The 25,452-nt window shown below is 44.8% G+C and overlaps 4 protein-coding genes across 6 annotated transcripts; 2 read left to right on the forward strand and 2 right to left on the reverse strand.

The window, feature by feature from the left end:
* The first annotated feature begins 121 nt into the window (after positions 1-121).
* LOC149727461 (centrosomal protein of 89 kDa-like) lies at positions 122-5,508 on the forward strand. 2 transcript variants are annotated; one of them, XM_089887927.1, is made up of 16 exons: positions 123-324; positions 377-527; positions 579-655; positions 708-765; positions 815-873; positions 982-1,306; positions 1,404-1,505; positions 1,554-1,714; positions 1,784-1,894; positions 1,964-2,165; positions 2,219-2,399; positions 2,468-2,531; positions 4,625-4,728; positions 4,782-5,013; positions 5,070-5,239; positions 5,316-5,508. In XM_089887927.1, exons 1-16 carry the CDS (start codon positions 289-291, stop codon positions 5,383-5,385), a joined length of 2,103 nt encoding a protein of 700 aa, XP_089744053.1. In that variant the 5' UTR covers positions 123-288; the 3' UTR covers positions 5,386-5,508. The 2 variants fall into 2 exon arrangements, with proteins under 2 accessions (XP_089744052.1, XP_089744053.1); XM_089887926.1 differs by having other exon boundaries at positions 122-324; positions 1,404-1,714.
* On the reverse strand, positions 5,445-14,631 carry LOC149727462 (uncharacterized). The gene is given in 23 exon segments (XM_089888373.1): positions 5,445-5,584; positions 5,651-5,777; positions 5,876-6,147; positions 6,197-6,321; positions 6,543-6,681; positions 7,123-7,255; positions 8,496-8,640; positions 8,701-8,809; positions 9,134-9,251; positions 9,301-9,494; positions 9,968-10,075; positions 10,131-10,212; positions 10,307-10,523; positions 11,938-12,042; positions 12,096-12,158; positions 12,372-12,488; positions 12,599-12,906; positions 12,961-13,280; positions 13,332-13,513; positions 13,566-13,711; positions 13,766-13,902; positions 13,952-14,140; positions 14,280-14,631. Coding segments are annotated over 23 exon segments (3,675 nt in total). The 5' UTR covers positions 14,513-14,631; the 3' UTR covers positions 5,445-5,478.
* Positions 14,631-22,721, forward strand: LOC149727463 (ral GTPase-activating protein subunit beta-like). The gene is given in 29 exon segments (XM_089887960.1): positions 14,631-14,855; positions 14,912-14,958; positions 15,196-15,401; positions 15,671-15,837; positions 15,892-16,078; positions 16,145-16,273; positions 16,394-16,569; positions 16,620-16,726; positions 16,778-17,049; positions 17,117-17,260; positions 17,312-17,470; positions 17,624-17,738; positions 17,798-17,918; positions 18,001-18,114; positions 18,173-18,291; positions 19,064-19,249; positions 19,455-19,603; positions 19,750-19,952; positions 20,007-20,088; positions 20,182-20,359; positions 20,418-20,500; positions 20,550-20,700; positions 21,000-21,128; positions 21,183-21,333; positions 21,391-21,593; positions 21,753-21,873; positions 21,929-21,990; positions 21,993-22,266; positions 22,423-22,721. Coding segments are annotated over 29 exon segments (4,389 nt in total). The 5' UTR covers positions 14,631-14,719; the 3' UTR covers positions 22,641-22,721.
* LOC149727464 (putative methyltransferase-like protein 24) lies at positions 22,561-24,745 on the reverse strand. Of its 2 annotated transcripts, XM_089887949.1 has the most exons (7): positions 24,451-24,745; positions 24,213-24,387; positions 24,070-24,140; positions 23,760-23,943; positions 23,578-23,691; positions 23,237-23,331; positions 22,561-23,180 (listed from the first exon to the last, which is right to left on the reverse strand). In XM_089887949.1, the coding sequence occupies exons 2-7, from the start codon at positions 24,295-24,297 to the stop codon at positions 22,869-22,871; spliced, it is 861 nt and encodes a 286-aa protein (XP_089744075.1). In that variant the 5' UTR covers positions 24,298-24,387; positions 24,451-24,745; the 3' UTR covers positions 22,561-22,868. The 2 variants fall into 2 exon arrangements, with proteins under 2 accessions (XP_089744075.1, XP_089744074.1); XM_089887948.1 differs by having other exon boundaries at positions 24,213-24,745.
* Between the last annotated feature and the right edge of the window lie 707 nt (positions 24,746-25,452).

Consider the following 25,452-nt stretch of genomic DNA (forward strand, 5'->3'; position numbering starts at 1 on the left):
AATTAAACTCGTGAAATAGATTAAGTGACACACTTTGTTGAACAAAAGCGCCTACATGCGGACTTCTGTCTTTAAAATGCATATTGTTGCAAATTCTAAGTTTTGTCCCCAACGCAAAGTAAATCCAGAAACCGCTTGAAATAAGTTTTACAAAGGAATGTTTAGGGAAGGTAACTAACGACGCTACGATTGTGACGTCACTGATGCGCATTCTAAAATCAGGGTTGATATTGTGACGTAATTTAGAGTTGAATAGTCATAATTAGCATTATATGACGTCACAGTAGTATGTCCATATTCAAAAAGCGCGATTCGTCGCCGTTGGTAAGTTGCGTGTTCTATATCATTGTATGAATATTAACCAATATACCTCCAGCGTCACATAGGGATGGCTTTAGTTCCCCCAGCAGCATTCACAGCCGTACCCCAAAGCCCACCACCAACGCCAACAACTAAGAAGAGAGGAAAAAAGAATAAAATATTGCAGTCGCCTGTGGTACCTGCTATAATGGCTGCCAATATTACAGGTACCGTGTTATATCACATAACCTTCGATCACAACATACATACCTTCACAGCACAAGCCGTCGCCATGGGCAACCAATCAGTTGAAGAACTTGGATTGGATTATGACATCATCTTGGATGATTATGATGTAGGTACATGTGATAATACATATATTATGACATCATAATTATGCATACCAGGATGAAACATACGCGCAAGTCACGCATCAACGAGCATCGACAAGTTACCACGAAAATGGTGAGTGTTGTGATGTCATCAATACTATTATGACATCATATATTTACAGATGATGCATATTATGATGACACAGTTGAAGTTGGAGATCTCTATGCCAAACCCTACAAGGTAATGTTAACTAATGAAGTTTCATGGCCTCATGGGTTTGTGGTTCAAGTCCCACCCTAACCTTCTTATGTTCCATAAAGCTTCCATTCTAATCGTTCTATATATCAGCGACGAACAAACGAAACAAGAAACAAACTTTTACGGAAGTCCAAGAAATTAGATCCTCACTCCCAATATTCATCCGCACGCAATGGGTTATTGGGGGATTCACCTGAAACTAGCCTTAAATTTGTGGGAAACTCTCCAGAAATCCATGGGAATTCCCCTACCAGCCCCTATAGCATTCAAGAGAATTCCCCAGCCGGTACTTCCCCTAATACCCCTGAGAATTTCCCCACCCACCCCGATGAGTTGGAACGATTGAAATTAAAGGAAAACGAAACGAGGGAAATAATGTTTGGGTTGATGGCCGACAATCGGAGGTTAAAAAGTGGTAAATGTATTATTTCTATGTTTCTTATAAGTTGTGATATTTTATTTCTATGTTTCTTAAAAGTTGTAATATTTTTTTTATGTTTGTTGCATTGCAGGCACCGAAGCGAAACAGAAACTAACCGACCACGACAATATTCCCAATGCAAATATTTCCGGCGAAAATATCGAACAAATTTTAGATTTGCTTAACGACAGCAGTAAGTTCTCATATCAGGGGATTCCCCACATTAACCCCCCTCACCTAGGTGGGGCAGGGTCGATCGTGATGAAGCAGGAAGTTCAAACCCTCGTTGACGAGAACCAGGTGCTGAAAGATACGATTCGAAGATTGAACAGCGAACTAGCGAGTTACCAGGGTAAATATGGGGAAGCCCCTGGTGTGGGAACGATTGAAGGCCCATGGATGGTACGTTGAGATCCGTTGTGCGACCTTAATTTACGGGTAATCTGGAGATTAAATATTTATAATCCACAGACAGATGTTTCCCATCTAAGCCCATTGTTTGTTAGTTATGATAAACAATTGAATGACAAAGATGATGTCATAACCAAATATCAATCGGAATTATCGACTTTAATGAACGAGGTTTGATGTTGGGGTGTAAACCCTATTAATATCTTAGGGTCAATATTTATACTATTTCTATGGCAATAGATGAAGGTTGTGATTGCTGAGAATGAGGTGCTCCACAGCGCCACCCAGCAGATTCGTGCCAAACCAACAATATCCCAACAAAAATGGGATAATTTAAAAAATCAAAATAGTTTGTTGTTGGAGGAAATAAATAATCTGATGCAACAGCTTGAATTAATGAAAAAGAAAATGCAAGAGTTGCACGAGAAAAATGTAGAAGAAGGTACATTATGACATCACAATCCTATGTATGATGCAATAATCCTACTTGTTTAGTTGCCAGTTTGACCAATCAGCTTTCAGCCATGAACGCTGCGTTCGAAGCTGCAGACAAAGAATCGAAAATCCTCAAAAGTGAAAATAAAAGCTTAAACGAAGAAATTAAAAAATTAAAAATAGAAATCGGGAAAAAGATTTCTTTAGATGACCATGATCAGGAGGTGGCGCTGTTAACAAAGTAAGCTGTCGTGGTTGGATGACTTTTGTAACGCTTGAATCGTTATTTATCGAATATTTCTTTTTTAGTGACATCGCGTGTTTAAAAGAAAATTTGGAAAAACGAACAAAAAACTTGAATTTGAAACTTCAGGTCTGTGTGTGTCCAATGTGCAAATGTTGTGCCGTTGTTGTGTCCAATGTGTTGTTGTGTCCAATGTGCGGTTGTTGTATCCAATGTGTCGTTGTTGTGTCCAATGTGCGGTTGTTGTGTCCAATGTGTCGTTGTTGTGTCCAATGTGTTGTTGTTGTGTCCAATGTGTTGTTGTTGTGTCCAATGTGTCGTTGTTGTGCCCAATGTGTCGTTGTTGTGTCCAGTGTCGTTGTTGTGTCCAATGTGTCGTTGTTGTTGTGTCCAATGTGTCGTTGTTGTGTCTAATGTGTCGTTGTTGTGTCCAATGTGTGGTTGTTGTGTCCAACGTGTGGTTGTTGTGTCCAATGTGTCGTTGTTGTGTCCAATGTGTCGTTGTTGTGTCCAATGTGTTGTTGTTGTGTCCAATGTGTCGTTGTTGTGTCCAATGTGTCGCTGTTGTGTCCAATGTGTCGTTGTTGTGTCCAATGTGTCGTTGTTGTGTCCAATGTGTTGTTGTTGTGTCCAATGTGTCGTTGTTGTGCCCAACGTGTCGTTGTTATGTCCAACGTGTGGTTGTTGTGTCCAATGTGTTGTTATTGTGTCCAATGTGTCGTTGTTGTTGTGTCCAATGTGTCGTTGTTGTGTCTAATGTGTCGTTGTTGTGTTCAATGTGTCGTTGTTGTGTCCAATGTGTTGTTGTTGTGTCGAATGTGTCGTTGTTGTGCCCAATGTGTTGTTGTTGTGTCCAATGTGTCGTTGTTGTGTCCAATGTGTCGTTGTTGTGTCCAATGTGTCGTTGTTGTGTCCAATGTGTGGTTGTTGTGTCCAACGTGTGGTTGTTGTGTCCAATGTGTCGTTGTTGTGCCCAACGTGTGGTTGTTGTGTCCAATGTGTGGTTGTTGTGTCCAACGTGTGGTTGTTGTGTCCAATGTGTCGTTGTTGTGCCCAACGTGTCGTTGTTATGTCCAAGTGTGGTTGTTGTGTCCAATGTGTCGTTGCTGTGTCCAATGTGTTGTTGTTGTGTCCAATGTGTCGAATGTGTTGTGTCCAATGTGTCGTTGTTGTGTCCAATGTGTCGAATGTGTTGTGTCCAATGTGTCGTTGTTGTGTCCAATGTGTTGTTGTTGTGTCCAATGTGTCGTTGTTGTGCCCAACGTGTAGTTGTTATGTCCAACGTGTGGTTGTTGTGTTCAATGTGTCGTTGCTGTGTCCAATGTGTTGTTGTTATGCACATTTGACACAACAACCACACGTTGGACACAACAACGACACATTTTGTGTCCAATGTGTCGAATGTGTTGTTGTTGTGTCCAATGTGTCGTTGTTGTTGTGTCCAATGTGTCGTTGTTGTGTCCAATGTGTCGTTGTTGTGTCCAATGTGTTGTTGTTGTGTCGAATATGTCGTTGTTGTGCCCAATGTGTCGTTGTTGTGTCCAATGTGTGGTTGTTGTGTCCAATGTGTGGTTGTTGTGTCCAACGTGTGGTTGTTGTGTCCAATGTGTCGTTGTAGTGTCCAATGTGTCGTTGTTGTGTCCAATGTGTCGTTGTTGTGTCCAATGTGTTGTTGTTGTGTCAAATGTGTCGTTGTTGTGCCCAATGTGTTGTTGTTGTGTCCAATGTGTCGTTGTTGTGTCCAATGTGTCGTTGTTGTGTCCAATGTGTCGTTGTTGTGTCCAAATGTGTCGTTGTTGTGTCCAATGTGTCGTTGTTGTGTCCAATGTGTCGTTGTTGTGTCCAATGTGTCGTTGTTATGTCCAACGTGTGGTTGTTGTGCCCAACGTGTCGTTGTTATGTCCAACGTGTGGTTGTTGTGTCCAATGTGTCGTTGCTGTGTCCAATGTGTTGTTGTTGTGTCCAATGTGTCGCTGTTGTGTCCAATGTGTCGTTGTTGTGTCCAATGTGTCGTTGTTGTGTCCAATGTGTCGCTGTTGTGTCCAATGTGTCGTTGTTGTGAATGTGTTGTGTTCAATGTGTCGTTGCTGTGTCCAATGTGTTGTTGTTATGCACATTTGACACAACAACCACACGTTGGACACAACAACGACACATTTTGTGTCCAATGTGTCGATTGTGTTGTTGATGTGTCCAATGTGCCATTACTATTGTTATGACAGGAACTCCAAAGCACAAAGAGCAAACTGTCGGTCGATTTTGCTGAAGCATCGGCCGAGAATCTTCAACTGAAGGAAGAAGCACGAATATTTGTGGATAATCAGAAGTATGTGTTTAGGGAATTCCCCTATTGAGATAGAGTGTTTATGATTTCTATAGAAAGCATCGGGGCGAAATGGAACACCTGCGTCGATCGCTCGAGGAGTCGGAACATCGCGAACTTGATTGTCAACGACATTTATCGAATGTTGTACGGTTGGCCGAGCAGGCTGCGATGGAGCGTGCAATGATGGTCGATGTTGCGGAACGTGAACAAATGATGAGTCAGCAAGTATTACATGACTCGTTAAAAGGGAAATGGGAGCTGGGGAAGATGGAACAATCGCTTAAGGTTGGTGGTGTGTTTGCCACATACTTGAGGTTGTTACCATCGTGGGCATTCAACAGCAATGTAAGATTAAGATGGCCTCGCAATCGGACGAGGTGGGGGCAAGATTGGACGAAGTCGAACAAAGTCATCGTGGCCACTTAATGGAATATGAGAGAAAAATGAAAAAACTACAACGAGTGTTGGAACAAAAACAACATTTGTTGGATGATTTGCAACGGAGTAAAATGTAGGTGCTATTGTGTCCACTAATGGCTGGTGGGGGGAGTTTGTCGGGTTATGTTTTATATTTAAATTATTCGCAGAGAAATGGAAAGCGAGATTGAAAACGTGTGGAGGGCAGCAAACAAAGAAAATTGTCGAATGTTAAATTGATGATATATCTATGCTTATGATGAATGCAGTCTATCCAAGTTTTTGCAATATTTACGAGATTATTTACCCGTCCAACTTTGAAGGGTTTGTAATTTATTTCAATAAATCACATTTTACTTTGAAGTTATTATTCCTGGCTGCGGTTTCAAACAATTTCGGATCTGAACCTTCCTTGAACACATTCACCATGTTTGCCCCCCTGTGGGTATAATGATGTCATACATAATTACATCACACCCTATGACATCATGTACTATGACATCACCTCGTCCACACGTCCATGAACTCCTGCTGCTGATCGTCCATCTTCCCGCGTTCCTTCTTCACACGAGGGGGTACAATCAACTTCAACCCGTGCTCCAACGTAAAGTGAAACATCACCGGCTCATTGTCTGTCACAATCATTGTTCGTTTATGACATCATAATCAACCCATTGTTGGTTTATGACATCATAATCAACCCATTGTTGGTTTATGACATCATACTTACGTATTATTCCTTTCACGCGTTCGTAAGATTCGTCCATCGGTGACAATTGAATTGTTGATGTCGATGAGCTCACAGTGGTGGGTGAGACTGGTATCTATGATGTCATAGTTATATCATAGGTACACGATTATGACATCATAGGTACCTTTAGTTTTCGCTTGTTCAATCGTTCATAACGTTTGGTTAACTTTGATCGTCGTAGCAAGACCTCTTCTCGATGTTTCTGACGTAACAATCGCTTCGACTCGTATAAACAATTCTCTTGTCTGAACCTAAGTGATTATGATGTCATAACCACATACAATGGAACCACTCGCTTACATTTTCCAATAAACTAGAAGGAGGGGAAACACCTGTAAAATCCCCTCGTGGAAAACCCCCCGATCCAGAATCCCTGCATTAACATTTTCACGAATGCTGTTCGATGTTTCTTTCGTAATGTTTACCTACATAAATATCTTATATAAACATAGATATCATAAACATAGATGTCATATTTAAACATAAACATCATATATAAACATGGACATCATATATAAACATGGACATCATATATAAACATAGACATCATATATAAACATAGACATCATATATAAACATGGACATCATATATAAACATAGACATCATATATAAACATAGACACCACATACATATATATCATATTACCCGAGTCCTCGGTGAAACAATTGAATCAACGAAACAATCAACAATTGTTTCTGCCTTCTTTTTAACAATGACATCATCTACGACATCATAATTCCCATTCACGACTAGACAATGACGATCATCAACTAACTTCATGTATCTGTGACCCAAATGGGAGATTGATGTTTTCGTCCCAAAATATGCATAATGCGTCACTGCTACTATCTTCTGGGGAACGTTTGGTGCAAATATATTTCACCCCCTAGTGGTCACCCCTGTATCAACATGGGGGATTCCCCTGTATCAACATGTGTGATTCCAACATGAGTGATTCCCATGTATCAACATGGGTGATTCCCCTGTATCAACATGGGTGATTCCCCTGTATCAACATGGGTGATTCCCCTTGTATCAACATGGGTGATTCCCCTGTATCAACATGGGTGATTCCCCTGTATCAACATGGGTGATTCCCCTGTATCAACATGGGTGATTCCCCTGTATCAACATGGGTGATTCCCCTGTATCAACATGGGTGATTTCCCTTGTATCAACATGGGTGATTCCCCTGTACCAACATGGGTGATTCCCCTCCACCCACCTATCTGCTTCCAGCCAAAATATGAGGTCATCAGCGAGGTAATCCAACGTGACGTTTCGCCCGCAAACCATCTTTGTGACATCACAATCCAACCTTTGTTGCAGTTGTGTGTTTACGTCAGGGTTGCTTGCATCTGTGATGTCATAATGTTTAATCCATTGTGTAATGAGCCAACGCTGGGTGTTGGGGTAATGTTGGGGTAATGGGTCAACGCTGGGTGTTGGGGTAATGGGCCAACGCTGGGTATTGGGGTAATGGGCCAACGCTGAGTGTTGGGCCAACGCTGACTGTTGGGGTAATGGGCCAACGCTGGGTGTTGGGGTAATGAGCCAACGCTGGGTGTTGGGGTAATGGGCCAACGCTGGGTGTTGGGCCAACGCTGACTGTTGGGGTAATGGGCCAACGCTGGGTGTTGGGGTAATGAGCCAACGCTGGGTGTTGGGGTAATGGCCCAATGCTGGGTGTTGGGGTAATGGCCCAATGCTGGGTGTTGGGGTACTGGGCCAACGCTGGGTGTTGGGGTAATGAGCCAACGCTGGGTGTTTGGGTAATGGGCCAACGCTGGGTGTTGGGGTAATGAGCCAACGCTGGGTGTTGGGGTAATGGGCCAACGCTGGGTGTTGGGGTAATGAACCAACGCTGGGTGTTGGGGTAATGGGCCAATGCTGGGTGTTGGGGTAATGGGGCAACGCTGGGTGTTGGGGTAATGGGCCAGTGCTGGGTGTTGGGGTACTGGGCCAGCGCTGGGTGTTGGGGTAATGAGCCAACGCTGGGTGTTGGGGTAATGGGGCAACGCTGGGTGTTGGAGTAATGGGCCAACGCTGGGTGTTGGGGTACTGGGAAAGCGCTGGGTGTTGGAGTAATGAGCCAACGCTGGGTGTTGGAGTAATGGGGCAACGCTGGGTGTTGGAGTAATGGGCCAACGCTGGGTGTTGGGGTAATGGGCCAACGCTGGGTGTTGGGGTAATGGGCCAACGCTGGGTGTTGGAGTAATGGGGCAACGCTTGGTGTTTGGGTAATGGGGCAACGCTGGGTGTTGGGGTAACGGGGCAACGCTGGGTGTTGGGGTACTGGGCCAACGCTGAGTGTTGGGGTAATAAGCCAACGCTGGGTGTTGAGGTAATGGGGCAACGCTGGGTGTTGGGGTAATGAGCCAACGCTGGTGTTGGGGTAATGGGCCAACGCTGGGTGTTGAGGTAATGGGGCAACGCTGGGTGTTGGGGTAATAGGGCAACGCTGGGTGTTGGGGTAATAAGCCAACGCTGGGTGTTGTGGTAATGAGCCAACGCTGGGTGTTGGGGTACTGGGCCAGTGCTGGGTGTTGGGGTAATGGGCCAACGCTGGTGTAAATAGAATACCAAATATTGTCCAACCTCCTCCGGCAACTTTATTCAGCTCTTGTTGCGGAACCATCTTCAAGTAACGACGAAATCGTTCAAACATGGTCGGGTCCTTCATATAGGTGATGAACCTCGCAGCTCGTCGCATGATCTCGCTAAACAATTCCCAGATACGACGCTGGAACAACAAGAGTCACATATTGTCACACCGTGCGTGTGAGTGAAATATAAAAGTTACCAGCTTTGTCTTTATTCCACCGATGCCCTCCCGTTTGTCTTGTAACACTTGGGAAGCTTTCGGGGAAGGTGAATGTAAAGGTGGGAAGGTCTTGAAGTATCTCTGTGCCCTGTGGGGTGGGGGGTTATTGTGGGGTGGGGTGGGGGTTATTGTGGGGTGGGAGTTACTGTGAGTGGGGGGTTACTGTGAGTGGGGGTAACTGTGAGTAGGGTGGGGGTTACTGTGAGTGGGTTACTGTGAGGTGGGGGATTACTGTGGGGTGGGGGTTACTGTAGGGTGGGGGGTTACTGTGGGGGTTACTGTGGGGTGGGGGGTTACTGTGGGGGGGTTACTGTTAGGTGGGGGGTTATTGTGAGGGGGGTTATTGTGGGATGGGGGTTATTGTGTGGGGGGTTACTATGGGTGGGGCTTATTGTTGGGGGTTGTAACCTACCAATGCATTTCCATGCTCTTTACCACTTCAACCTGTGCTTGTACCAACATGGACGTCGTCACAGTGTTGAACTTTGCTATTTCTTCTATGATGTCACTATTGCATTGTAACATCACACCTGCAACAATACCTTCATTATGACATCACACATACCACAAACAACCTACCCCCTCCAGCCAAACGACCGAAAAACTTTTTCAAAATAAGCTGTGCTTTTTTCTGCCTCGCTGACGAACTTTCGGTGCGTTTCAAAAGTTCGACGGTTTTCCAAAATAACACAGGCGTCTCTGATTTATGAAACTTCATAAAACGTTTGAAAAATTCTAAATGCACAGGATCTCGCAGGACATCGGCAAACAACCTTTGAATTGCGGAAATGTTAAATACAGGTTTGTTTGTAAATCAGTAACACTTATAACATGCCAATACAATACATTGGCATCCATGCAACAATACATACATTGGAATCCATGCAACAATACATACATTGGAATCCATGCAACAATACATACATTGGAATCCATGCAACAATACATACATTGGCATCCATGCAACAATACATACATTGGCATCCATGCAACAATACATACATTGGCATCCATGCAACAATACATACATTGGCATCAACACAACAATACATACATTGGAATCCATGCAACAATACATACATTGGAATCCATGCAACAATACATACATTGGCATCCATGCAACAATACATACATTGGCATCCATGCAACAATACATACATTGGCATCCATGCAACAATACATACATTGGCATCCATGCAACAATACATACATTGGCATCCATGCAACAATACACAGCCTAACTTACTTAGGGCGCTCGTGTGGTCGTTTAAGCACGGCCCCTTTCTTGCACACGGGTTTCATGTAGATTGGTGATTGTGCCAGTTTATGCAGCTTTGGTATTACTCGTAGCACACTAAACAATGGTTATGATGTAATAAACTATAAATATGACATCACAATTAACTTACGTATATTTTGCATAATCCACTCCCACTTTAGGGTATTCCCGGGCGCTGTATGAAGCGATTGTTGTTGGATCAATTTGTGGAACTGAAATATTATGACATCATCAATATTATGACATCATCAATATTATGACATCATCAATATTCTGACATCGTCAATATTATGACATCATGCTTACATCTGGTGTAAACTTTCACAGGAGCTTGGGGAAGTCCCCCCTCATCATCGCTGATGTCATCACTTATGATGTCACAATATTTCATATCTCCTATGACATCATAATCACCACTTTTCATTAACAATCGGAAAGCGCGTGACGTTCGATATCTCATATCGCCCCACGTATCATTCGTTTCATCAAACGATAAAACTTGTTCCGACTGAAATATAGGAAATTTGTTTTAAACCAAATTATTAGTTTGATTATATCCAATATATCGTAAACATGTATGCACACCCAACTTACCCCACCCACCCAACTTACCCCACCCACCCAACTTACCCACCCACCCAACTTACCCCACCGACCTAAATTACCCCACCCAACTTACCCCAACCACCCAACTTACCCCACCTACCCAACTTACCCCCCCACCCAACTTACCCACCCACCGAACTCACCCCACCCACCCAACTTACCCACCCACCCAACTCACCCCACCCACCCAACTTACCCACCCACCAAACTTACCCCACCCACCCAACTTACCCACCCACCGAACTCACCCAACCACCCAACTCACCCCATCCACCCAACTTACCCCACCCACCCAACTTACCCCACCCACCCAACTTACCCCACCCACCCACCGAACTTACCCCACCCACCCAACTTACCCACCCACCGAACTCACCCCAACCACCCAACTCACCCCATCCACCCAACTTACCCCACCCACCCAACTTACCCCACCTACCCAACTTACCCCACCCACCACACTTACCCCACCCACCCAACTTACCCCACGCACCCAACACACCCCACCCACCGAACTCACCCCACCTACCCAACTTACCCCACCCACCCAACTTACCCCACCCACCGAACTCACCCCACCTACCCAACTTACCCCACCCACCCAACTTACCCCACGCACCCACCGAACTCACCCCCCCTTCCCAACTTACCCCACCCACCCAACTTACCCCACGCACCCACCGAACTCACCCCACCTACCCAACTTACCCCACCCACCCAACTTACCCCACCCACCCACCGAACTTACCCCACCTACCCAACTTACCCCACCCACCCAACTTACCCCACCCACCAAACTTACCCCACCCACCCAACTCACCCCACCCACCGAACTCACCCCACCTACCCAACTTACCCCACCCACCCAACTTACCCCACCCACCCAACTTACCCCACCCACCCACCGAACTTACCCCACCTACCCAACTTACCCCACCCACCCAACTTACCCCACCCACCAAACTTACCCCACCCACCCAACTCACCCCACCCACCGAACTCACCCCACCCACCCAACTCACCCACCCACCGAACTCACCCCACCTACCCAACTTACCCCACACACCCACCGAACTCACCCCACCTTCCCAACTTACCCCACCCACCCTTACCCCACGCACCCACCGAACTCACCCCACCTACCCAACTCACCCCACCTACCCAACTTACCCACCCACCGAACTCACCCCACCCACCCAACTCATCCCACCCACCCAACTCACCCCACCTACCCAACTTACCCCACCCACCCAACTTACCCCACGCACCCAACTTACCCCACCTACCCAACTTACCCCACCTACCCAACTTACCCCACCTACCCAACTTACCCCACCCACACCCCCCCTACACAGCAACATGGTGTTCACACCACATTCCACCCGACACTCAGGATACGAATGTCGTCGCTTCAACTTCCTCCATCCCTCAGTTACCTAAGTAACCATATTATGACATCATATATATATTCTATTATGACATCATCTACCAATATTCTTTTCAATTGTTCCTGCTCCGTTGCCGCAAAAAGTTTCCATTTCTTTTCAATCACCTGCAATTATAAAACATAAATATATATATGAGCAACCCCTCCTACCCGTCATACATAATTCCCTAATCTCCCCAACCCCCCAATCTCTTCCAACCCCCCAACCCCCCAATCTCCCCAACCCCCTAATCTCCCAAACCCTTCCATCTCCCCAACCCCCACTTCAAACCTTCAGGTACGCAACAACTACATCTCAATAACAAACATAGAAATCACATTTTCAAACTTTTGTTGCAAAATTTCCAGGTTTTCTGGGAATTTTTCGTTTGGAAGAAGCTTTAGTGACGTTACAGAAGCCATTGTTATCTCTGATTGCCTGATGATGTCACAAAGCTGAGAAAATTGAATTATTATTTTTTTGTCACTGCATTGTAACGTGAAATTGTTGACTGATTGTATATTTGACGTCACTATACACATTAAACGTCATTACGACGTCATACCTTGCTTGAAATTTCCGAAGCTTTTAACCGGAAGTACGTCACACGCAGCGATTCGATTTTCCGCCATAAATCGAATATTGTGATGTCATAATCATCTGCATAGAGGTCCTTCACACCACGTGACAAGAATTCGCGGAATGGTGATGCAGCTATGACGTCACATGACAAAATATTCGACAATGTCATTTCAGGTTCCGCACGATTTAAATAATCAATGACGTCATCGAATTCGTCACTCTCCAGTGACGTCATTAGCGATGATGTTGGTTTAACAGATGATGACGTCATTGAACTTTCGTATAAACCTTCTGTTAACAAATTGTGCTGTTACGTAGTAAAAACATCGATTATGACGTAACTACCCGGGGTTATGACGTCATGGGTGTGATAGATGGCGCTTTTGCTTCTTTCTTTGGTCATTGTTATCGGGGGTAATCGTTCTATGACGTCATAATCACTTTTCGTTGATCGTAGATTCTGCGAGGTGGTCCCCATGACGTCATCATGCGACTGTGTCGAGACTATATCGAACAGACCCCATCCATCCGGGGAATCCCCCGTGCTGGAACCATCTCCGTCATAAGATTCAGTCGTCGCTGAATGCTGAAACTCTGACGTAGACGACGTCATATTAGATTCTGACGTCATAATCAATCCTCTATCGACACGCAACGATGATTGTCTACGTAACAATGGTCAGTTTATTGCGAAACAATCACGTTTATTTACTAACTGTGGAATATTGTCTTTTTTAATCACGTCACAATCTTCGGATTCAGCGACATCTTTGATTGTAGGAATGACATCGTCATGAACGACGTCGTCGTGACGTGGCTTTGACGTAAATCGCACAAACGGACATCGGCGTAAACTACGTAAAGCCATGCCGTTTCGGCGTCGTTCACTCATCTGTATCTGTCAATTAAACACCACCTGTCAATCAAACATCATCTATCAATTAAACTACCTCTCGCAGCATCTCCGCCTCTTTATCAGTGACGTCAGTACACGTCATAAGAAACTGTGGCAACCAGTAACAATGTAATCTTTGGAAAACAAGGGTTTGAAGCTTCATTATTGCGTCATAATCCAATCCCCGCGCATCGCGAGAACCTGAAACAGCTATTATGACGTCATACACCACATTACTACATACAATCTACGTACGCTTGAATACTTGGTTTGTGACGTCGTCAGGAAGACAATGGCTACTTGTCTTCATTAAATATTTCCGCACGACGGCGCGAAAAAATGGTAACCGCTTGGTGTCGCTGGAGCGCATCTCTTCGACGTCCATCCAAAACCTAACATAGAAATAAGATACAATACAAGTATAATATTTCTATGTTTAACCTTATAAGGTCCCGGTCATGCTTCGTTGATTCGACGAACTTAGTGAATTCGATCACGTGCCTAACTCTCGCTAGATGGCGGTGTTTAACCTCTTCAAGTGTTTTCCATTCCGGGGAATCCCCATTCCCCTGTTCAAATATATCGTGACGTAACTTCCGGCACAACCGGAAGTGGATACCAGCCCTCGATCTAGGATACATAACGTCATAATTAACATTGATTGTAAATTTAAAAGAATAAACGCAGTAGAAAAATGTTACACAGATACGTCACAATACAGTTCATTCTAAAACATGACGTCACAATGCAATATATTCTATGACGTCACCGTTGAAATAGCTGCAGTCGGTTGCTAAGCAACCATTCGATCACGTGGTCCATGGAGATTTCATCTTCCAGGTTTCTGATTGGACGAGGATCGAGTAAAAATATTTCAGAACTCGCAATGTACGAAACCCGTTGTCCAAATATGGGCAAACAGCAAAACTTGTTAAAATAGTCCCGAAAAATCGAATTATTTTTTAGATTTTCAGCAAAATTTTCCCAATTTATTTCATCCATCGCAATTTTCGAAGTAAAAACGTGAAATATTGGTTGCTAATACGTCATAATCATAGTTGTGACGTCGACCCGGCGCTGCATTATAGATATCTTATATTACATAATATACGATGTCTATGAAAAGTTAATCAACAACAACATTATAGTTTTAGCATAGTATACTTAAAACATCTTTTAGTAAACTCTGGTTTTAGTTGTTGTTGCAAAATGTACGACGAATGGGTTTCGTTGGAAAGCGAAGTTTTGGACGACCTGAAGTGTCAAAGTGTTCTGCACAATTTCCCGACAAATGTGGGAAGAGACGTCGCCAAGTCAGTTGTGGCATGCATTGTCGCAAACGAAGGTGAAACACCTTATTAGTACTTTGGTTAGTTCATGTAACAAGCTTATGTGTTACAGCACAAGGAAACTTACTTTCATCGCCCCAGTTAGAAACAAATGCAGAGGTGAGTTTGGTTGAATGACGTAAATATGACGCGGTGGTGTAACGGTTCGAACAAACGCATTGTAACCGACGGTATCTGGTTCAAGCCCCAACGCTACTAGTCTTCCACCATTTTTAGACGTGTGTGTCTTTGGGCAAGACAACGGCAATTGCTTCAACACAGTGGACACTAATTGGTTGTCTAAATTGTCAGTTTTATTGGTTTTGTGCAATAACTTTTCACCAAACTATTCTTCAGGTGAAATGGTCAATGGAAGTTTTATGTTTCGGCTTAAGTTTATCGTTGTCTGAATACGACACGTTAAGGGATTGCGTTGCAATATATCGTGCATGGCTAAGTATAGCAACACACCCCAAACCCAATCTACCCAAGCCTTTACATGATGAACCACTGACGTTCGTGCGAAGGATGTTCCATCATCTGCAGAATCTGTTCGTGCCGAGGTTGTATAATGTTTCTATGTTCACATCCCAGTATAATGTTTCTATGTTCACATCCCAATATAATGTTTCTATGTTCACATCCCAATATAATGTTTCTATGTTCACATCCCAATATAATGTTTCTATGTTCACATCCCAATATAATGTTTCTATGTTCACATCCCAATATAATGTTTCTATGTTCACACCCCAATATAATGTTTCTATGTTCACATCCCAATATAATGTTTCTATGTTCACATCCCAATATAATGTTTCTATGTTCATAGGTTGGACGGCAGCACCAGCCAACAGGTGGCGCTGTGTCAATCGGTTTTACAAACCGTACAAACCATCGTCCGTGAATCAGAGTCACTCGACCGCGAAACATGGAATACTTTGTTGATGTTCGTTCTTAAAATATCTGACGTCCTTCTCGCTCCGCCTTCCCAACCAAGTAACATCATAATACATTATGTGTGATGTCATAATAACATCCATGTACCAACAGACGGGTTAGCAGAACAACTATGCGAACCTTTAATGCAAACCTTCTTTAATGTATGGATGAGTTCATGCGCACGCTGCTTCCCTGCCCCAACAATGTGGAAAACTTCGCAAATTATGGTGGCTCGGTGGCGCCACCACTCTCCTGTGGTCGAATGGTGGAGTCGGGTAATTTCAGCCTTGACATCGAGGTAATGTGCATTGTGATGTCATAGTTAATTGTGATGTCATAGTTGATTACAATGTGCACAATATAGATTATTGAAAACAATGCACGGCCCAGACTTCCCCCAACACAACACCAACCACGAGGATTTGAAATTAGTTCAAAATTTTTCGAACGAACAGATCGTGCAGACTTGGTTTAGGATGCTACACATTATTAGGTGGGTTGTGACATCATAGTAGGTGGGTTGTGACATCATAGTAGGTGGGTTGTGATGTCATAGTAGGTGGGTTGTGACATCATAGTAGGTGCACTTCGTTTAATATTTCTATGCTTTCAGTGACCCTGTTGAATTATGCAATTCAAACAAGTTCAGTAAATCCCCGTTATTCATTGAAAGATCGATGAAATCGGATTCTCTCATCGAGCCCTCCCAACAGCCATGCTTGCGTATGCTGCCTTATATTTTCCTTAAAGCAATGAAAGGAATATCCTCGTTGGTGGACGCATTCCTAGGTAAGCACCTGTCCACACCACACTCAGAGGTGAACATCCCATATTAACAGGTTTAAGCTCGGAGAGGAAATACGAGGTGACCTACCCCAACATATTAATGCAGATCTCAACCCCTATTACACCAACCAACACAAGGAAATCTGGGAAAAATAAAAAAGTTGTTTTTTATTGATTTCACAGCAATATTTTAACCCCCTTCCCCCCCCAGGGTTCCTCCATCCCCCCTAAGCCTCCATCGTCACCCCTACCCCCCTCAACCAACCCCCCCACCCCAACCACTACCCCATCGAACAAAGTTGACATGCACCCCCACCCATCCCCCCTCAGGCCCCGCGTAAACACTCTGCTTCATTTACTCGGGGGTTGGCTGTTCGATGCTGCCCTAGCATCGTGTCAATTTGAACAAGGTGGTTATGTCATAATGATGGTTATTGTTGTATATATGACATCACAATCACTATTATTGTCACTAGCCTCAGCGTATGAAGGGCGAAGTAGGACCCCGAGTGGTGTGCTTGCGTCCAACCTGCTCTCTGCCCCCCCCTAGTGACATGGTGGCCAATCCTATGTTCGACGGGTCAGATTTCCCCGAGTCATCAGATGCTGGACGTGCCGAGTCATGTGGGGCTCTTTGTCGCCTCGTGTGTTGCAAACGAACAGGGGAGGAAATACTTCCAGCGTATTTAGCGAGGTGAGCATTATGATGTCACAAGTACACATTATGACATCACACACCCCATAGATTCTACCTCGTGATGTCACAAGGGTTGCTAGGCGACAGTCGGCAAGTAACAGCGAGCATATTGTTAAACTCTGTCAACTTGATGCGGATTGATCTGCCAGGGGTGACGTGTCTGCTTCCTGCTTTGTTATCAACGTTGGAATCAATCCTCCCAGACAGGTATGTTGACAGCTTTGGTAAAGAAAGCGTTTTTGTTGTTTTACTTTAGCTCGGTGCGACTTAATCTCCTGTAACTCGTAGAAAATTATTCCAAACTCAGCACCCATGTAAATATATTCCTCACCATCAGCATCATTGTAATCCTCCCCACAGAGATCTTCATTATTACAAACCATACGTCAACACTACCGAGTTACGACGCGCCTCAATACATCTTTTGATTTCTATGTTGCCATTACCGCTACATTATAATACGCTGGAAATTGAGGTATTGTGATGTCATAGTCAAGTTTATTTATGATGTCATAAAAACATACATACTCACAGGAAATATGGCCTCCTAGTGTTGAGAAGTTGACATTTCAATCAACGAGAAAACGATTGTTGGATCTGCTTATTGGCTCCCTCCAGTGCGAGACGGATGCCGTGAATACGCAGATGATCCTCGGTGGGTTTGGGGGGTCGTTAGTATTTAGAAGGTTTAATATTATTTGAATGTTATTCAAACTACATTATTTTTAATGTTACAGGTGCATTGTTACTTACGTTGCATGACTCAGCATTATTCGAGTCGCTTGGTGACTTGGCAAACGGTTCACCACTAGGTGTCGTGCAACCCAACGAAAACGAGGTTGTACCGATTGGTGAGTGTGATGTCATAATGATGAATATTATGATGTAATAATGGGAATTACACCACAGATACAGCGTATGGATTGTTTGTGCAAGTTGTCAATCTCGTATCGCAGAAGCTTGATCCGTGGAAGTCAGATATAACAGTTTCGCTGTCGGCATTGGAGTTGTTGGGGGGGTTGGCCAAGGTGGGTTGGGGGGTTTGGTAAGGTGGGTTAGGGGTTGGCCAAGGTGGGTTGGGGGTTGGGTAAGGTGGGTTGGGGGTTGGCTAAGGTGGGTTGGGGGTTGGGTAAGGTGGGTTGGGGGGTTGGGTAAGGTGGGTTGGGTAAGGTGGGTTGGGGTGTTGGGTAAGGTGGGTTGGGGGGTTGGTAAGGTGGGTTAGGGGGTTGGGTAAGGTGGGTTGGGTAAGGTGGGTTGGGGGGTTGGTAAGGTGGGTTGGGGGGTTGGCCAAGGTGGGTTGGGGGTTGGCCAAGGTGGGTTGGGGGTTGGCTAAGGTGGGTTGGGGGGTTGGTAAGGTGGGTTGGGGGTTGGCCAAGGTGGGTTGGGGGTTGGCTAAAGTGGGTTGGGGGGTTGGGTAAGGTGGGTTGGGGGTTGGGTAAGGTGGGTTGGGGGGTTGGGAAAGGTGGGTTGGGTAAGGTGGGTTGGGGGTTGGGGGTTGGCTAAGGTGGGTTAGGGGTTGGGTAAGGTGGGTTGGGGGGTTGGGTAAGGTGGGTTGGGGGGTTGGGTAAGGTGGGTTGGGGGTTGGCTAAGGTGGGTTAGGGGTTGGGTAAGGTGGGTTGGGGGGTTGGTAAGGTGGGTTGGGGGGTTGGGTAAGGTGGGTTGGGGGGTTGGCTAAGGTGGGTTGGGGGGTTGGGTAAGGTGGATTAAGACTAGTGTTGCCCGGTCAACAGGGCTCTTCTATTCTTCTTTACTGAACCAGTGGGAGTCCATCTCGTTATAATTACCGTTATCTCCCACCAGGCGAGGATAAATATGCCGGACAACCATGAATGCCGACGCGCGGTTCACGAGTTATGTTCGTACATCGTACATCAATGTGAGCGCCCACCACCTCACCACAAGAGGGAGCTACACTCGATGATCGTTTCGGCGTTCCACACATTGTCGATATGGTTGAATGAACACCCCTACCTTATGCAAAATAAGGTAAATATATTATGTTCCGAAGGAAGTAAAAATAAACAAAGGTTTCCTGTAAGTTTGGATACAAAGATTCCATCTTCACTGAAGAAAGTTCAGTTTTTAAATCCAAATGTTTGATATTGGTATCCTATATATAGGATGTCATGTGTATTGATGCTTGAGGTAAACATAACGTTAACAACGACCACAATAGAAATAACATTCACAGGAATGTTTGAACGAGGTATTGGAGATAATTGAGCTTGGGGTCACGGGGTCAAAGTCCAGGGTCGGGGGGTCAGTTGTGATGAAACACGAGAAGGAATTGAACCCGGTGTCGATGCGTGTGTTGGAAGCTGCAGAAGGATTGCTTATTATGTAAGATATACGATGTCTATGTTTGGTATATATGATGTCTATGTTTAATATATGATGTCTATGTTTAATATATGATGTCTATGTTTGATATATGATGTCTATGTTTAATATATATAATGTCTATGTTTTACCCCTGCGTTGTTTAGGGTGTTCGAGCACCTTGGGGGTTTCCCCACCCCATGCACCCCGTCAACCACCTGCTCCCTACTCGACGAACGGACTCTGCTCTCCCATGCCTCCGGTGGTAATGACATCACAATGTCCGATGCAGTCAAGCGGTTCCGATACTTTTCTCTCCACAACGGGGCGCTGTTGAGCCTGCTTGAGGATAACCTTGGAAATGAACAAGGTTTTATATTATTTCTACGTTGTGAATATATCTAAATGGAGATCCCATTAACAGAGCCGGTCCCGACAGTAACCATGGTAATCCGAGGGGTGAGCGGACGTAAAGTGTGGGCCGGTCAACTACGACAAACAGCAAGGTACCAACTTAATTGGCTGCTACTTCTGTATTTGGATGTGAGTGACAAACATTATCCAACCCATCTTACCCCAACCAACCCATCTTACCCCAGGGAGGACGACATGACCCCCGACAGTTACCTCACCCAGCACGATCGACCTAGCCCCGAATTAGACAGGGGAACCCCCACCAAACCCTATTATCGTACTTTCCCTGAGGAGGTTGACAACATACCTCTCGTCAACGCAGACGTGAGCATCCCGTTGCTGTCTGAGGTTCCCGACCCTCAGGTACGTAACCCTCATGTTGTAGCCCCGTATAATACAGGGGGTTACCCATCTCACCCAGTATTCTTTGCAGCAAATGATCGAAATATCGAAACTCTGCAAATTGATTGAAACTCAGATCCAATATGACGAAGAAGTAACTAGGTAAACCCCCCTAACCCCCTATAACCCCAACTAACCCCCACTCCCACAGACAAGTGAACGCAACTCATGAACCCATGCATGGTTGTACCCCCCTTCCCCCCACCAATGAATTCCAATCAGCGCGGTTATTGTTATCGCACATGAACCATCTGACGCTGGGATCGGTGAAAGCGAACATGGACGAACGACGTGGCCCAGATGTAAGTTGCGATGATCCCACTATGGCCTCAGGGGTTTAAATTTAATAAACCAGTTACAAACGAAACTTCAAAACATGGTTGAACTTCAATGCACAGACGGAAGAGTTTAACTAAATAATGAAACGTGAAGTAGTTGTGAACGTCGCCAAATTCTTCTACTGAACCCACATGACCCCAATACCCCGTTAAACAGGTGTACATTTACTCCAAACAAAGTTACTCAAAACAATGTGGCAAAATTTTGGTAGTTTTAAAAAGTATCGGCAGATATGAATTAACCTTATACGTCCGGCCCACAGCTTGTGATGCTCGCATCCAACGAACCAAGTTTTGCAGCCGACCTCGTTAGTTTGGACACCACCCCCTCACGTCATCATGACACCGTGTTCGCGTTTTACATCAAACAAGGACAAACCAAGCGTGACGAGGTTTGTATCATGTAGGGGGGGGCTCCAACTTTATAACCTGGGGTTTCCCCTTAGATTCTGCGCAACGTCAGCGATCCGGGAATTTCCCTTCACCCAGCGTTTGGGGAGTTCCTGTTATCGTTGGGTTGGGTGGTTCCCGTGGCAACTCATCCCGGGTGGAATGGACGTGGTTCGTCGGGGATGAACTCTCTAGGGACAACTAGTGGTAGGTTGTTACGTGGGTGACTACGTCCAGTATATATAATCAACTATGACATCACAGACTCCATAAATCTGAACGACCATCCACCGGGGGTGTTTAACGGAGACGAGTATTTACTTTATTACGCTGATTGTGGAACAGAGGTTGCGTTCATTGTACCAAGGTTACCACCGGGTGGAGCAGTGGAGGTCGACGGGGAGGAAAGTCGTTCAACCGTGAAGTTGTCGCTCGATCTATCGACCACTGCTTCTGTGACATCACAGGTATTATTGTGACATCACAGCTACTATTATGGGCGTATGTGTTCTTCGGCAAAACACTTAACGCAATTGCTTCAACCCAGTGGTCACTGTTGGGTTGTCTAAATTATCAGCCATACGTAAAAACATCACCCACAAAGTTACATAAACCCCCCATTCAAGGAAAGCCCCACCAGCCCCACCAACCCAAGCCTTCCTCGGAAGAAACCGTTCACCCCACGTCCCCAAGCCACCCCGGATGCCCCTATCGCCCTCGTGTGGGCAGAGACGTACGATTGTTTTGGTGGGTTGCCCTCCAGTGGTTGCGTCACGGTTCATTAACCATCAATTTATTGCAGAAAGTTTCGACGTTAACGAGGTTGTGGTCGATCTTTCGCTGGATGAAGCAGATCTAAAGTAACATAGATATCTTATATTACTAACATAGATATCATAAACAAACATAGATATCTTATATTCTATCGTAACCACCAATTGTATTATAAGTGTAAAAGAAACCGACTTTATATATTACATCATATTTGTGATTGTCATAGAATAAAGGACCCGGTCGTGATATTCATTCACCCACTGGAGAGCGGGTTGTTCCGTTTGTTGGTGAAGGGGCAAAACGCAACAAAGGGAGGGGTAGCAGCGCCTCTAGTGTCAGGGATGGTGGTTAGTCGACGCGGGCTCGGTAAGTGGAGGTTGAGGGGTTCTATATGGGTGAGGTCCTACAGTGAGGCATGCCATGGGACCTGGGATTTAAACCAGAGTTGGCTCATTGTTCCCTGGGTGTTGGGGTAATGTTCCGATGCAACATCATAACATCATCAACCTAAACTACACACAGGGGGGGCAGTGAGGATGACGTGCGTTAATATTTGCAATCGACGACGACTTGGTAGCGACAACCACGTGCCACCGCATGTCAAACGAAAGCAAGCCATCAACGAAATATCTTCAAAATATCAACGTCGATGCACACAGCCAGACTTCTATACATCTATATTCACGGAGGGTATTATGACATCATCAAACAACAATGAAATGCTCGCAGCTCAATCATGAGGTCATAATAAATATATAATCTAGTACTTGTGATGTCATAATGTGCAATGTTGTATATATTAAATGATTGTGATTACAATATATTGAGTGTGAGTACGGATGTTGGATTTAATATGTATTTAAAACTTCATGGGTCTTGAGTTAATATGGCGAATACCATCATGAATGTTCAATATTTTCAAATACTTGTTCAAACAAACTTGGATGTCACGCAAACACGAATATGGTTTATCTACAAGGCTTAAACTTAGTGTTTATAAACGACATCTCCCAGTAGATCCTCGTCTTTTTGTCCATAATGTCATGTTTCTTGGTCAGTTGTGTGAACGACGTTGTTTTTCGTCGGTGTTGCGCGCCTCTTACATTGTCCGTTGTGATGAACAACTTATACCCCACCCCCTCCAACCTGGTGAACAAATTATACAACACTTTACACCTACGGCCATGGTCTGGGTGCATGAGGGGGCCTGGTAAGTGAACCTCCATCGAGAAATGTTGGATTCGTTCGTGCATTCCTGTGTCCAAGATCTCGCGCATGACCTGTGTTACGTCATGAATTAAATAACATTATGACATCATAACCACATAATATTCACCTGATCTTCAAACCCCCCCGTGAGCGGGTCATCCGTGTCAACCTTCAAGTATTCGATACAATCACCCACGTGGTTTAGGTAGCGATGGACGGAAGCTGAAAAGTAAAGTCATATAATGTAAGTAACTTATTTATCCTCGCATGGCGGGGCGGTATGGCTGATAATTTAGACAATCCGTTAGTGACCACTGGGTTGGAGCAATTGCCTTTACCTGTCTTGCCCAAAGACACATACGCACCCGAGCATCGAGTCTTGAACCCATTACCTCTGGTCCATAAGCGAACATTTGTGCCATTGCGTGTTACATGCCACCTTTATGACGTCAACGTGACGTCACTTACCCAACGTCATCAGCTTCCATCCATATTCGTTGCTTTCTATGTCGCGACTCGCTATCCCCACCTTGTGGTACTTCACCCCGCTTTCACGAACCAACCCGTCCTTAAGCTCGATGCCTACGCCATAAACAATATCGTAGTAATGACGTCATAGACGTGACGTGTCAAATGACGTCATCACTTACTTGGATCAAACGAATGCACCTCGCAACCTTTCCTCCCCATGACATCATCAAAGCTGAAGTCCCTCCCCACCCCGAAGGAATAAACAAGACACTTGGAGTCGCTTTTCCATACGTCATGGCAAACCGGGTAAGCACCGTCACCGTCCCGTCTTCCCCCAGCCATCTCCATGTTCGAACACTCATACTGCAAAAAAGGGAATTAGAAGAAAAACGACAGGTATAAACATGCTACGGTTTGCTTGAGTAAAAACTTGAATAAAATCGCGGCTGCCAGACCTAACATACATTATGACGTCACAACAGTACATACCTTGATGTCATAAACGTAATTCCACAGTCTCTCGAATGCTTCGGCTGTTTCCTCTCTGCTCATTGGTGGAGCTGAAATTTAAACATTAACGACGTCACAATACTTTATTACGACCTCACAATATTTTATTATGACGTACGTACCTGTTCGCCTTGATTTTCGAACAACTTCGAACAAAATTAAAAGAACCAAACACGTCGTGACGAGAAGCAACTTGGTTGAAGCCATGGTGGGTTTTGATACGAAGTGAATGAGGTCGCAACCGGTTGGTGCGGTTGTTGCCTCAGGCGCGCAGCAGCCAATCAACGACAAGCAAACCTGCAACGTAATACAAACATGTGTGACGTAACAATCACTGTTTGCAACGAAACAATGCATTACGTAATCGTCGTCGAGGATTAAAGTATTTGGGGTAAGATAGGCAATGACGTCACTATAGATAAGAATTTGCAATATTTTTTATTAAACCATGCTCATCGCGCTTTATTAAACATGCCGATAATTAATCAAAATAATCATGAACGTTGATGTTCGTCCAACGCAGTGAAAGAGGTTCCGTATCCTCGTATTGCCGATGCCTTGGTAACGGTTCTTCTGAAAAACAAAAACAAGATTAAAATACCTTCATAGTTTATGTGGCTGGCGTTGGTGGAAAGCCACTACGGCACGACAAGCCCCCAGCCAATGGTAGTGGGTTTCTACTTCTTAGGTGAGAAACCCTTTGCTGGATAGACCCGCAAGGAAAAGAAACCAAGAAAAACAACAAAGTTAGTACGGTGCTACAACAAATATATAACAACAACTCATACACGCCAACAAGCACATTACATGGTCATTGAAACATCGGCAAACAAAAAGGTGCATGCCACCAAGCGGCCACCTGCAAGGAGTCAAAGCCAACAACGGCCCTGCATCACCCGACCGCTTATTGAGAAAACATCTTGGTACCGCGATACTCTCGTCATATCTTCACACAATATAATATCGTCCGGCTGTTACGCACCGCATCGACCGTTACGACATACTGTGGCTGTTACGTACCGCTAAAAACGGCGACGTCCACGTAACAAACCCGCAGCTGTAACGTAACTAAACCGACCGTGACATAACCGCACCGAACGCAGTGTCATGACGTTGCTGACCCACCGCATCAATGTATAGCGTAATTGTGACGTGGCCATCATCCCAATTACGTCACACGCGATGTAGTGTTAAATTAAAATAGACGTTAAAGGGCCTAAACACACCCCAAATGTACTTCGCTTTAATCGATAGAGTGTGTTTTTCTAATTCCAACGACACCTTAATTGTTTTAATCGGTTCTGTATAACCAAAGATATTCCAGCTCAAACACCGTGAAATTCAAAAAACTGATTTGAAAGT

The sequence above is a fragment of the Ciona robusta genome, chromosome 11, assembly GCF_009617815.1.
Source record: "Ciona robusta chromosome 11, ASM961781v2".
Taxonomy (NCBI): Eukaryota; Metazoa; Chordata; class Ascidiacea; order Phlebobranchia; family Cionidae; genus Ciona; species Ciona robusta.